At 44.5% G+C, this 13,960-nt stretch overlaps 1 protein-coding gene across 7 annotated transcripts in view; it reads right to left on the bottom strand.

Moving 5' to 3' along the window:
* The window catches only part of fgfr3 (fibroblast growth factor receptor 3), a 301,397-nt gene that overhangs the window by 128,809 nt on the left and 158,628 nt on the right, over positions 1–13,960 (bottom strand). For all 7 annotated transcript variants that reach the window (XM_082955832.1, XM_045723813.2, XM_045723812.2 and 4 more), the window contains one exon: positions 11,354–11,523. In XM_082955832.1, coding sequence (XP_082811958.1) covers positions 11,354–11,523 — 170 coding nt within the window. The remainder of the gene's footprint in view (positions 1–11,353; positions 11,524–13,960) is intronic.

The following is a 13,960-nucleotide window of genomic DNA, read 5'->3' as shown; positions in this document are numbered from 1 at the left end:
ATATCCTTTCTATTTTATTCAGCTTTGTTCAATTGTATTCTTCATACTATAAAATAATGTAAATAATGCTACAGAATTCTAAGCAAGTCTTGTATGCTAAATGAACTAGTGTAGTCCACAGCCAGATCAGGACCTGCTAAATGAACTAGTGTAGTCCACAGCCAGATCAGGACCTGCTAAATGAACTAGTGTAGTCCACAGCCACATCAGGACCTGCTAAATGAACTAGTGTAGCCCACAGCCACATCAGGACCTGCTAAATGAAATAGTGTAGCCCACAGCCACATCAGGACCTGCTAAATGAACTAGTGTAGTCCACAGCCACATCAGGACCTGCTAAATGAACTAGTGTAGCCCACAGCCACATCAGGACCTGCTAAATGAACTAGTGTCGCCCACAGCCACATCAGGACCTGCTAAATGAACTAGTGTAGCCCCACAGCCACATCAGGACCTGCTAAATGAACTAGTGTAGCCCACAGCCACATCAGGACCTGCTAAATTAACTAGTGTCGCCCACAGCCACATCAGGACCTGCTAAATGAACTAGTGTAGCCCAACAGCCACATCAGGACCTGCTAAATGAACTAGTGTAGCCCCACAGCCACATCAGGACCTGCTAAATGAACTAGTGAAGTCCCCAGCCACATCAGGACCTGCTAAATGAACTAGTGTAGCCCACAGCCACATCAGGACCTGCTAAATGAACTAGTGTAGCCCACAGCCACATCAGGACCTGCTAAATGAACTAGTGTCGCCCACAGCCACATCAGGACCTGCTAAATGAACTAGTGTAGCCAACAGCCACATCAGGACCTGCTAAATGAACTAGTGTTGCCCACAGCCACATCAGGACCTGCTAAATGAACTAGTGTAGCCCCACAGCCACATCAGGACCTGCTAAATGAACTAGTGTCGCCCCACAGCCACATCAGGACCTGCTAAATGAACTAGTGTAGCCCACAGCCACATCAGGACCTGCTAAATGAACTAGTGTAGCCCCACAGCCAGATTAGGACCTGGTAAATGAACTAGTGTAGCCCACAGCCACATCAGGACCTGCTAAATGAACTAGTGTAGCCCCACAGCCAGACCAGGACCTGCTAAATGAACTAGTGTAGTCCACAGCCACATCAGGACCTGCTAAATGAACTAGTGTAGTCCACAGCCAGATCAGGACCTGCTAAATGAACTAGTGTAGCCCCACAGCCACATCAGGACCTGCTAAATGAACTAGTGTAGCCCACAGCCACATCAGGACCTGCTAAATGAACTAGTGTAGCCCACAGCCACATCAGGACCTGCTAAATGAACTAGTGTAGCTCCACAGCCATATGGCACAGCCACATCAGGACCTGCTAAATGAACTAGTGTAGCCCACAGCCACATCAGGACCTGCTAAATGAACTAGTGAACCCAACAGCCACATCAGGACCTGCTAAATGAACTAGTGTCGCCCACAGCCACATCAGGACCTGCTAAATGAACTAGTGTAGCCCACAGCCACATCAGGACCTGCTAAATGAACTAGTGTCACCCCCAGCCACATCAGGACCTGCTAAATGAACTAGTGTAGCCCACAGCCACATCAGGACCTGCTAAATGAACTAGTGTAGCCCACAGCCACATCAGGACCTGCTAAATGAACTAGTGTAGTCCACAGCCAGATCAGGACCTGCTAAATGAACTAGTGAAGCCCACAGCCACATCAAAACCTGCTAAATGAACTAGTGTCGCCCACAGCCACATCAGGACCTGCTAAATGAACTAGTGTCGCCCACAGCCATATGGCATAGCCATATCAGGACCTGCTAAATGAACTAGTGTAGCCCACAGCCATATGGCACAGCCACATCAGGACCTGCTAAATGAACTAGTGTAGTCCACAGCCACATCAGGACCTGCTAAATGAACTAGTGTTGCCCACAGCCATATGGCATAGCCATATTTGGCCTGCTAAATGAACTAGTGTAGCCCACAGCCATATGGCACAGCCACATCAGGACCTGCTAAATGAACTAGTGTAGCCCACAGCCACATCAGGACCTGCAAAATGAACTAGTGTAGCCCACAGCCACATCAGGACCTGCTAAATGAACTAGTGTAGCCCACAGCCACATCAGGACCTGCTAAATGAACTAGTGTAGCCCCACAGCCAGATCAGGACCTGCTAAATGAACTAGTGTAGCCCACAGCCACATCAGGACCTGCTAAATGAACTAGTGTAGCCCACAGCCACATCAGGACCTGCTAAATTAACTAGTGTAGCCCACAGCCACATCAGGACCTGCTAAATGAACTAGTGTAGCCCACAGCCACATCAGGACCTGCTAAATGAACTAGTGAGGCCCACAGCCACATCAGGACCTGCTAAATGAACTAGTGTAGCCCACAGCCACATCAGGACCTACTAAATGAACTAGTGTAGTCCACAGCCACATCAGGACCTGCTAAATGAACTAGTGTAGCCCCACAGCCACATCAGGACCTGCTAAATGAACTAGTGTAGCCCACAGCCAGATCAGGACCTGCTAAATGAACTAGTGAAGCCCCACAGCCACATCAGGACCTGCTAAATGAACTAGTGTAGCCCACAGCCACATGGCATAGCCATATCAGGACCTGCTAAATGAACTAGTGTAGCCCACAGCCAGATCAGGACCTGCTAAATGAACTAGTGTAGCCCACAGCCACATCAGGACCTGCTAAATGAACTAGTGTAACCCACAGCCACATCAGGACCTGCTAAATGAACTAGTGTAGCCCACAGCCACATCAGGACCTGCTAAATGAACTAGTGTAGCCCACAGCCAGATCAGGACCTGCTAAATGAACTAGTGTAGCCCACAGCCACATCAGGACCTGCTAAATGAACTAGTGTAGCCCACAGCCACATCAGGACCTGCTAAATTAACTCGTGTAGCCCACAGCCACATCAGGACCTGCTAAATGAACTAGTGTAGCCCACAGCCACATCAGGACCTGCTAAATGAACTAGTGTAGCCCACAGCCACATCAGGACCTGCTAAATGAACTAGTGTAGCCCACAGCCACATGGCACAGCCACATCAGGACCTGCTAAATGAACTAGTGTAGCCCACAGCCACATCAGGACCTGCTAAATGAACTAGTGTAGTCCACAGCCACATCAGGACCTGCTAAATGAACTAGTGTAGCCCCACAGCCACATCAGGACCTGCTAAATGAACTAGTGTAGCCCACAGCCAGATCAAGACCTGCTAAATGAACTAGTGTAGCCCCACAGCCACATCAGGACCTGCTAAATGAACTAGTGTAGCCCACAGCCACATGGCATAGCCATATCAGGACCTGCTAAATGAACTAGTGTAGCCCACAGCCAGATCAGGACCTGCTAAATGAACTAGTGTAGCCCACAGCCACATCAGGACCTGCTAAATGAACTAGTGTAGCCCACAGCCACATCAGGACCTGCTAAATGAACTAGTGTAGCCCCACAGCCACATAGCACAGCCACATCAGGACCTGCTAAATGAACTAGTGTAGCCCACAGCCACATCAGGACCTGCTAAATGAACTAGTGAAGTCCACAGTCACATCAGGACCTGCTAAATGAACTAGTGTAGCCCCACAGCCACATCAGGACCTGCTAAATGAACTAGTGTAGCCCACAGCCAGATCAGGACCTGCTAAATGAACTAGTGTAGCCCCACAGCCACATCAGGACCTGCTAAATGAACTAGTGTAGCCCACAGCCACATGGCATAGCCATATCAGGACCTGCTAAATGTACTAGTGTAGCCCACAGCCACATCAGGACCTGCTAAATGAACTAGCGTAGCCCACAGCCACATCAGGACCTGCTAAATGAACTAGTGTCGCCCACAGCCACATCAGGACCTGCTAAATTAACTAGTGTAGCCCACAGCCAGATCAGGACCTGCTAAATGAACTAGTGTAGCCCACAGCCCCATGGCATAGCCACATCAGGACCTACTAAATGAATTATTGTAGTCCACAGCCAGATCAGGACCTGCTAAATGAACTAGTGTAGCCCACAGCCACATGGCATAGCCACATCAGGACCTAACATAAGGACAACTCAGAGAATGCTATTCTGTTCTTCTGAAATAGACTACATTTTCTTCATATCATGTGTCTTTAGAAAATAAATAATGGATTTATTGTGATGGTTTAGGCTATATTACATGGATTTATTAGACTTTTTAAAATGTAAGTGTTCCAAAGGTCTGTATCAGTGGCTTTAAGGATGTGTGTGGAAGATAGGAGATGCTAAATGTGTTTATGTTAATTAATGGTCAATTACCGGCAGTTATTTGCTTGACAATCACCAGCTGACAAAATGTCATGACTGTCACAGCCCTAGGTGTACAAGCAAATAATTGGCATACACATTACTCTTACAGAAATTCCACGTGGGATATTGGAAATTTGATCAAAGCCTACTGGATGACAACTTGCAATTCAATACTCATCTTTAAAACAAAAATCATTTAGGTCAAAAGAGTTCTTTTTAACAAAGGAAATAGTGGAACTAATAGGAAGATACATATAAAAACTGGAGGCACAGAATAAGTTAGAACAAATGTATAAAAGAACTGGAGGAAATTATTCAAGAAAGAGCAAGTGTAATATATTGTAAAAATAAAGCGAAGTGGATGGAATATGGGCAAAATGTACTTAATTATTTATTTATCTTCAACATACAAATGCTGCCAAAAATAGATAGATACCCTCATAGATATTATCCTGACCAACTTGCCCTCCAAATATACCTCTGCTGTTTTCAATCAGGATCTCAGCGATCACTGCATTATTGCCTGCGTCCGTAATGGGTCTGTGACCAAACGACCACCCCTCATCACTGTCAAACGCTCCCTAAAACACTTCTGTGAGCAGGCCTTTCTAATCGACCTGGCCCGGGTATCCTGGAAGGATATTGACCTCATCCCGTCAGTAGAGGATGCCTGGTCGTTCTTCAAAAGTGCTTTCCTCACCATCTTAAATAAGCATGCCCCTTTCACAAAATGTAGAACTAAGAACAGATATAGCCCTGGGTTCAGTCCAGACCTGACTGCCCTTAACCAGCACAAAAACATCCTGTGGCGTACTGCATTAGCATCGAATAGTCCCCGTGATATGCAACTTTTCAGGGAAGTCAGGAACCAATACACACAGTCAGTCAGGAAAGCAAAGGCTAGCTTTTTCAAACAGAAATGTGCATCCTGTAGCTCTAACTCCAAAAAGTTTTGGGACACTGTAAAGTCCATGGAGAATAAGAGCACCTCCTCCCAGCTGCCCACTGCTCTGAGGCTAGGAAACACTGTCACCAACGATATATCCACGATAATCGAGAATTTCAATTAACATTTCTCTACGGCTGGCCATGCTTTCCTCCTGGCTACCCCTACCCCGGCCAACAGCTCTGCACCCCCCGCAGCTACTTGCCCAAGCCTCCCCAGCTTCTCCTGCACCCAAATCCAGAGAGCAGATGTTCTGAAAGAGCTGCAAAACCTGGACCTGTACAAATCAGCTGGGCTAGACAATCTGGACCCTCTCTTTCTAAAATTATCCGCCACCATTGTTGCAACCCCTATTACTAGTTTGTTCAACCTCTCTTTCGTATCGTCCGAGATTCCCAAAGATTGGAAAGCTGCCCCGGTCACCCCCCTCTTCAAAGGGGGAGACACTCTAGACCCAAACTGTTACAGACCTACAGTGGGGGGGAAAGTATTTGATCCCCTGCTGATTTTGTATGTTTTCCCACTGACAAAGAAATTATCAGTCTATAATTTTAATGGTAGGTTTATTTGAACAGTGAGAGACAGAATAACAACAAAAATATCGAGAAAAACACATGTCAAAAATGTTATATATTGATTTGCATTTTAGTGAGGGAAATAAGTATTTGACCCCCTCTCAATCAGAAAGATTTCTGGCTCCCAGGTGTCTTTTATACAGGTAACGAGCTGAGATTAGGAGCACACTCTTACAGGGTGTGCTCCTAACCGCAGCTTGTTACCTGTATAAAAGACACCTGTCCACAGAAGCAATCAATCAATCAGATTCCAAACTCTCCACCATGGCCAAGACCAAAGAGCTCTCCAAGGATGTCAGGGACAAGATTGTAGACCTACACAAGGCTGGAATGGGCTACAAGACCATCGCCAAGCAGCTTGGTGAGAAGGTGACAACATTTGGTGCGATTATTCACAAATGGAAGAAACACAAAAGAACTGTCAATATCCCTCGGCCTGGGGCTCCATGCAAGATCTCACCTCGTGGAGTTGCAATGAGCATGAGAACGGTGAGGAATCAGCCCAGAACTACACGGGAGGATCTTGTCAATGATCTCAAGGCAGCTTGGACCATAGTCACCAAGAAAACAATTGGTAACACACTACGCCGTGAAGGACTGAAATCCTGGAGCGCCCGCAAGATCCCCCTGCTCAAGAATACATACACATGCCCATCTGAAGTTTGCCAATGAACATCTGAATGATTCAGAGGACAACTGGTGAAAGTGTTGTGGTCAGATGAGACCAAAATGGAGCTCTTTGGCATCAACTCAACTCGCCGTGTTTGGAGGAGGAGGAATGCTGCCTATGACCCCAAGAACACCATCTCCACCGTCAAACATGGAGGTGGAAACATTATGCTTTGGGGGTGTTTTTCTGCTAAGGGGACAGGACAACTTCACCGCATCATTTGACGGGGCCATGTACTGTCAAATCTTGGGTGAGAACCTCCTTCCCTCAACCAGGGCATTGAAAATGGGTCGTGGATGGGTATTCCAGCATGACAATGACCCAAAACACACAGCCAAGGCAACAAAGGAGTGGCTCAAGAAGAAGCACATTAAGGTCCTGGAGTGGCCTAGCCAGTCTCCAGACCTTAATCTCATAGAAAATCTGTGGAGGGAGCTGAAGGTTCAAGTTGCCAAACTTCAGCCTCGAAACCTTAATGACTTGGAGAAGATCTGCAAAGAGGAGTGGGACAAAATCCCTCCTGAGATGTGTGCAAACTTGGTAGCCAACTACAAGAAACGTCTGACCTCTGTGATTGCCAACAAGGGTTTTGCCACCAAGTACTAAGTCATGTTTTGCAGAGGGGTCAAATACTTATTTCCCTCACTAAAATGCAAATCAATTTCTAACATTTTTGACATGCGTTTTTCTGGATTTTTTTGTTGTTATTCTGTCTCTCACTGTTCATATAAACCTACCATTAAAACTATAGACTGATCATTTCTTTGTAAGTGGGCAAACGTACAAAATCAGCAGGGGATCAAATACCTTTTCCCCCCACTGTATATCCATCCTGCCCTGCCTTTCTTCGAAAGCCAAGTGAACAAACAGATCACTGGCCATTTCAAATCCCACCGTACCTTCTCCGCTGTGCAATCCGGATTCCGGGCTGGTCATGGGTGCACCTCAGCCACGCTCAAGGTACTAAACGATATCATAACCGCCATCGATAAAAGACAGTACTGTGCAGCCGTCTTCATCGACCTGGCCAAGGCTTTCGACTCTGTCAATCACCGTATTCTTATCGGCAGACTCAACAGCCTTGGTTTCTCAAATGACTGCCTCGCCTGATTCACCAACTACTTCTCAGATAGAGTTCAGTGTGTCAAATCGGAGGGCCTGTTGTCCGGACCTCTGGCAGTCTCTATGGCGGTACCACGGTTCAATTCTCGGGCCGACTCTTTTCTCTGTATATATCAATGATGTCGCTCTTGCTGCGGGTGATTCCTTGATCCACCTCTATGCAGACGACACCATTCTGTATACAACTGGCCCTTCTTTGGACACTGTGTTAACAAACCTCCAAACGAGCTTCAATGCCATACAGCACTCCTTCCGTGGCCTCCAAATGCTCTTAAACGCTAGTAAAAGTAAATGCATTCTCTTCAACCGATCGCTGCCCGCTCCCGCCCGCCCGACTAGCATCACTACTCTGGATGAAATCTAGAATCGGCTTCCTATTTCGCAACAAAGCCTCCTTCTCTCACGCTGCCAAACATACCCTTGTAAAACTGACTATCCGACCGATCCTCAACTTCGGCGATGTCTTTTACAAAATAGCCTCCAACACTCTACTCAGCAAACTGGATGCAGTCTATCACAGTGCCATCCGTTTTGTCACCAAAGCCCAATATACCACCCACCACAGTGACCTGTATGCTCTCGTTGGCTGGCCCTCGCTACATATTCGTTGCCAGACCCACTGGCTCCAGGTCATCTATAAGTCTTTGCTAGGTAAAGCTCCGACTTATCTCAGCTCATTGGTCACCATAACAACACCCACCCGTAGCACGCGCTCCAGCAGGTATATCTCATTGTTCATCCCCAAAACTAACACCCGCTTTGGCCGCCTTTCCTTCCATTTCTCTGCTGCCAATGACTGGAAGGAATTGCAAAAATCGCTGAAGTTGGAGACCTATATCTCCCTCACTAACTTTAAGCATCAGCTATCTGAGCAGCTTACCGATCGCTGCATCAGCCTACCCAACTACCTACCTCATCCCCATATTGTTTTCATTTACTTTTTCGCTCTTTTGCACACCAGTATCTCTACTTGCACATCATCATCTGCTCATCTATTACTCCCGTGTTAATTTTCTAAATTGTAATTACTTCGCTACTATGGACTATTTATTGCCTTGCCTCCTTACTCCATTTGCACACACTGTATACAGATTATTATTGACTGTACGTTTGTTTATGTGTAACTCTGTGTTGTTGTTTTTTGTCACACTGCTTTGCTTTATCTTGGCCAGGTCGCAGTTGTAAATGAGAACTTGTTCTCAACTGGCCTACCTGGTTAAATAAAGGTGAGATAAATAAATAAAAAAATACTTATGTAAAGTATTTCAGTTTTAAATTTGCTAAATAACATTTCTAAAAACCTGTCTTTGCTTTGTCATTATGGGGTATTGTGTGTCGATTGATGAGGAAATGTTTTAATTTAATCCATTTCAGAACAAGGCTGTAATGTAACAAAATGTGGCAAAAGTGAAGGGGTCTGAATACTTTCCGAATGCACCGTATGTCACGTACAGAAGTGGAGACTCTCATTCTGTCACAACTCCTGCTGACAGACATTTGCAACCACTTTCATTGCTCACTCACATTCAACTCATCACATTTTTCCAATCACATAAACATTCGGGCACCCCATCATCCAACACACCTCCAGTCCCCCACCTATGTCCTTTTGTTTCTATTTCCACCTTATTGATTCCTAATTTTGGGCTTTTGAGTACTTTTATGTTCCAGTTCCTTGTATTTGGGATTTATTACTTCATTAGTTGTCCTTTCCTCCCTTCCTCTAATGCTGTCTTTTATTATAAAAATATAAACTCAACATCCAACAATTTCAAAGATTGTTGTAAGGAAATCAATACATTGAAATACATTAAATAGGCATTAATATATGGATTTCACATGACTCGGAATACAGATATGCATCTGGTGGTCACAGATACCTTAAAAAATTATTAGGGGCGTGGATCAGAAACCCAGTCAGTATCTGGTGTGACCACCATTAGCCTCGTGCAGCACGGCCCATCTCCTTTGCATAGAGTTGATCAGGCTGTTGATTGTGGCTTGTGGAATGTTGTGCCACTCTGCAGTGGCTGTGCGAAGTTGCTGGATATTGGCGGGAATTGGAAATGCGCTGTCCTACAAATCGATCCAGAGCATCCCAAACATGTCTGGTGAGTATGCAGGCCAAGACATTTTCAGTTTCCAGAAATTGTGTCCTTGAGACATTGGGTCGTGCATGGCAGCGGTGATGGCAGCGGATGAATGGCACAACAATGGGCCTTAGGATTTCGGCATGGTATCTTTGTGCATTCAAATTGCAATCGATAAAATGCAACTGTGTTTTTGTTGTCCGTAGCTTATGCCTGCCCATACCATGCACATTTTAGAGGGGCCTTTTATTGTCCCCAGCACAAGGTGCACTTGTGAAATGATCATGCTGTTTAATCAGCTTCTGGATATGCCACACCTGTCAGGTGGTTGTGATTATCTTGGCAAAGGATACCTTCTCCCTAACAGGAATCTAAACACATTCGTGCACCACATTTTAGACAAATAATCTTTTTGTGCGTGTGGAACATTTCTGGGATCTGATATTTCAGCACATTAAACATGGGACCAACACTTTATATGTTGCGTTCATATTTTTGTTTAGTGTACATACATTTAGCTAATACATTATTGTGGTATTACTCTGTAGGCTACGGACCTATTCAAAGCTTCCTCCGGCATCTCAGCATACATATCTGCCTGTAGTTATGGACCTCAACCTGCAGGAGGTTTTGATTTTTGTGATTGAGGAAACAGCTGCAAGGTTCTGACAGATGGATGTGTATTGGTGGTGGAAAGGACACACCCAAAAAACACTCACATCAAACCCCACCCACAAGTGTGGGTGGGGCTTGACATCTGTCATGGCCGCCAACATTTCTTGAGGAGCCCAAAAAAACAAATCAGCGTGTGCAGTTCCTCTAACAGAAAATCACCTTGTAAAAAAACATGGAAATTAAAAACAAAAAACTATGTTTGAAGTTGGTCTGAAGCTGAAGAATCAAGGAAATGCACATGAGCACAATGCCACAATGCCTACTCCACCCATGCTACACCAAGGTTTTCCAGCACACAGCTTTGACCAACTACATTTTATATTTTACATTTACGTCATTTAGGAGACGCTCTTATCCAGAGCGACTTACAAATTGGTGCATTCACCTTATGATATCCAGTGGAACAACCACTTTACAATAGTACATCTATATCTTTTTTGAGGGGGTGAGAAGGATTACTTTATCCTATCCTAGGTATTCCTTAAAGAGGTGGGGTTTCAGGTGTCTCCGGAAGGTGGTGATTGACTCCGCTGTCCTTGACTCCGCTGTCCTACAGTAGCTATGTTGGTCTATTGTACTTCAAACAGTGTGTAGGCAGGTTGCTCAGGATTCAAACATTCTCAAACAGCCTATGTCATACTCTTATATATCTTATATAGTAGGAAGTGAACCTGGCTTGGCACCATATTCCTTATATCTTAAATAGTAGGAATTGAACCTGGCTTAGAATCCTATTTCTTATATCTTATATAGTAGGAAGTTAACCTGGATTGGCACCCTATTCCTTATATAGTGCACTACTTTTGACAAGGGTCAGTAGGGCTTAAAGTACTGCTCTGGTCTCTGTAGGGCCTTGGTCAAAAGTAGTGCACTATGTAGGGAATATGGTGCTATTTGGGACGCCTCCTTGGTAAGACCTCTGTATACCTCTGTCGACTAACTTCTGACTACTAATGTCTGATTGGCTGTCTGACTCACCTTGATCCCGCCCATCCTCTGTTCACCCTTAAATTCCTTCCCATTCTTCAGCCAATGGATGGAGGGTGTGGGGTTTCCGGCGGCAGCACACCGGAATTTGACGGTATTGGCTGCTGGAATTGCGAGGAGCTTCTTCTCCATGCGGTCCGGTCTGGTCCAATGCGGGCCTTCTGATTGGACAGGAGAGAGAGGAGAAGCATGTTAGTCATCGTGGACTGTTTGAGTGTATCGGAGTTATCTTCCTGATTAATAGCGTTATAAATAGACAGATGTTGACATAACACATAAACTAGATGCATTATATATACAGCAGTATGCGGACACCCTTTCAAATTAGTGGATTCGGCTATTTCAGCCGCACACGTTGCTGGCAGGTGTATAAAATCCAGCACACAGCCATGCAATCTCCATAGACAAACATTGGCAGTCGAATGGTCTTACTGAAGAGCTCAGTGACTTTCAACGTGGCACCATCATAGGATGCCACCTTTCCAACAAGTCAGTTTGTCAAATGTCTGCCCTGTTAGAGCTGCCCCGGTCAACTGTAAGTGCTATTATTGTGAAGTGGAATCGTCTAGCAACAACAGCTCAACCGCAAAGTGGTAGGCCACACAAGTACACAGAATGGTGCCGCCGAGTGCTGAAAATGGTGCCGCCGAGTGTTGAAATCACTACCGAGTTTCAAACTGCCTCTGACAGCAACATCAGCACAATAACTGTTAATCAGGAGCTTCATGAAATGGGTTTGGATGGCCGAGCAGCCGCACACTGCCGCACAATGCCAAGCGTCAGCTGGAATGGTGTAAACCTTGCCGCTATTGGACTCTTGAGCAGTGGAAACTCTGGAGTGATGAATCATGCTTCACCATCTCAAACAAATCAAATCAAATGTTCTTTTTCACAAGCGCCAAATACAACAGCTGAAGACCTTACCATTAAATGCTTAATTACAAGCCCTTAACCAATAATGCAGTTCTAGAATTTAACTTATTTGGGATAGTGGGCAGTATTTTCACGCCCGGATGAAAAGCATGCCCAGAAGCTAGGATATGCATAGAATTAGTAGATTCAGATAGAAAACACTCTGAAGGTTCTAAAACTGTTTGAATGATGTCTGTGAGTATAACAGAACTCATATGGCAGGCGAAAACCTGAGAAAAATCCAACCAGGAAGTGGGAAATCACAGGATTGTAGTTTTTCAAGTGATTGCCTATCCAATATAAAGTGCACATTTGGTCAGATTGCACTTCCTAAGGCTTCCACTAGATGTCAACAGTCTTTAGAACGTTGTTTCAGGCTTCTATTGTGAAAGGGGAGCGAATAAGAGCAGTCACAGTAACTGCCTCAGCTGAAAGCCTTTAGTTGTTGATCGCGTGAGATTTCTGACAAAAACATCCTAAAGATTGATTATGTACATCGTTTGACATGTTTCTACGAACTGTAATGGAACTTTTTTAGACTTTTCGTTTGTACTTAGTGCCCGCGCCTTGTGCATTTGGATTAGTGAACTAAACGCGCGAACAAAAAGGAGGTATTTGGACATAAAGATGAACTTTACCGAACAAAACAAACATTTATTGTGGAACTGGGATTCCTGGGAGTGCATTCCGATGAAGATCATCAAAGGTAAGTGAATATTTATAACACTATTTCTGACTTGTTGACTCCACAACATGGCGGGTATCTGTATGGCTTGTTTTGGTGGCTGAGTGCTGTACTCAGATTATCGCATGGTGTGCTTTCACCGTAAATCTTTTAAAAAATCTGACACAGCGGTTGCATTAACGAGAAATGTATCTATAATTCTGTGCATAACACTTGTATCTTTCATCAAAGTTTATGATGAGTATTCCTGTAAATTGATGTGGCTCTCTGCAAAATCACCGGATGTTTTGTAGGCAAAACATTACTTAACATAACGCGCCAATGTAAACTGAGATTTTTGGATATAAATATGAACTTTATCGAACAAAACATACATGTATTGCATAACATGAAGTCCTATGAGTGCCATCTGATGAAGATCATCAAAGGTTAGTGATTCATTTTCACTCTATTTCTGCTTTTTTGTGACTCCTCTCTTTGGCTGGAAAATGGCTGTGTTTTTTTGTGACTAGGCACTGACCTAACATAATCGTATGGTATGCTTTCGCCATAAAGCCTTTTTGAAATCAGACATTGTGGCTGGATTAACAAGAAGTTTATCTTTAAAATGGTGTATAATACTTGTATGTTTGAGGAATTTTAATTATGAGATTTCTGTTGTTTTGAATTTGGCGCCCTGCAATTTCACTGGCTGTTGTCGAGGTGGGACGCTAGCATCCCACATATCCCAGAGTTAAGCAAATATTTACGTAATCAACTAAAGTAAAACATTTAATAAAAAGTAACACAATAAAATAACAATAATAAAATAACAATAACAAGGCTTTATACAGGGGCTACCGGTACCGAGTCAATGTGTGGTGGTACAGATTAGTCGACGTCATTTGTATATGTAGGTATGGCCATTTTACTAATTGTTCAGCAGTTTTATGGCTTGGGTGTAGAAGCTGTTAAGGAGCCTTTTGGACCCAGACTTGGTGCTCCGGTACCATTTGCCGTGC

Source organism: Salmo salar, chromosome 09 (genome assembly GCF_965601325.2).
Source record: "Salmo salar chromosome 09, fSalSal1, whole genome shotgun sequence".
NCBI lineage: Eukaryota > Metazoa > Chordata > Actinopteri > Salmoniformes > Salmonidae > Salmo > Salmo salar.
The sequence above is the reverse complement of the archived record's forward strand: the minus strand, read 5'-3'. Positions and strand labels throughout refer to the sequence as shown.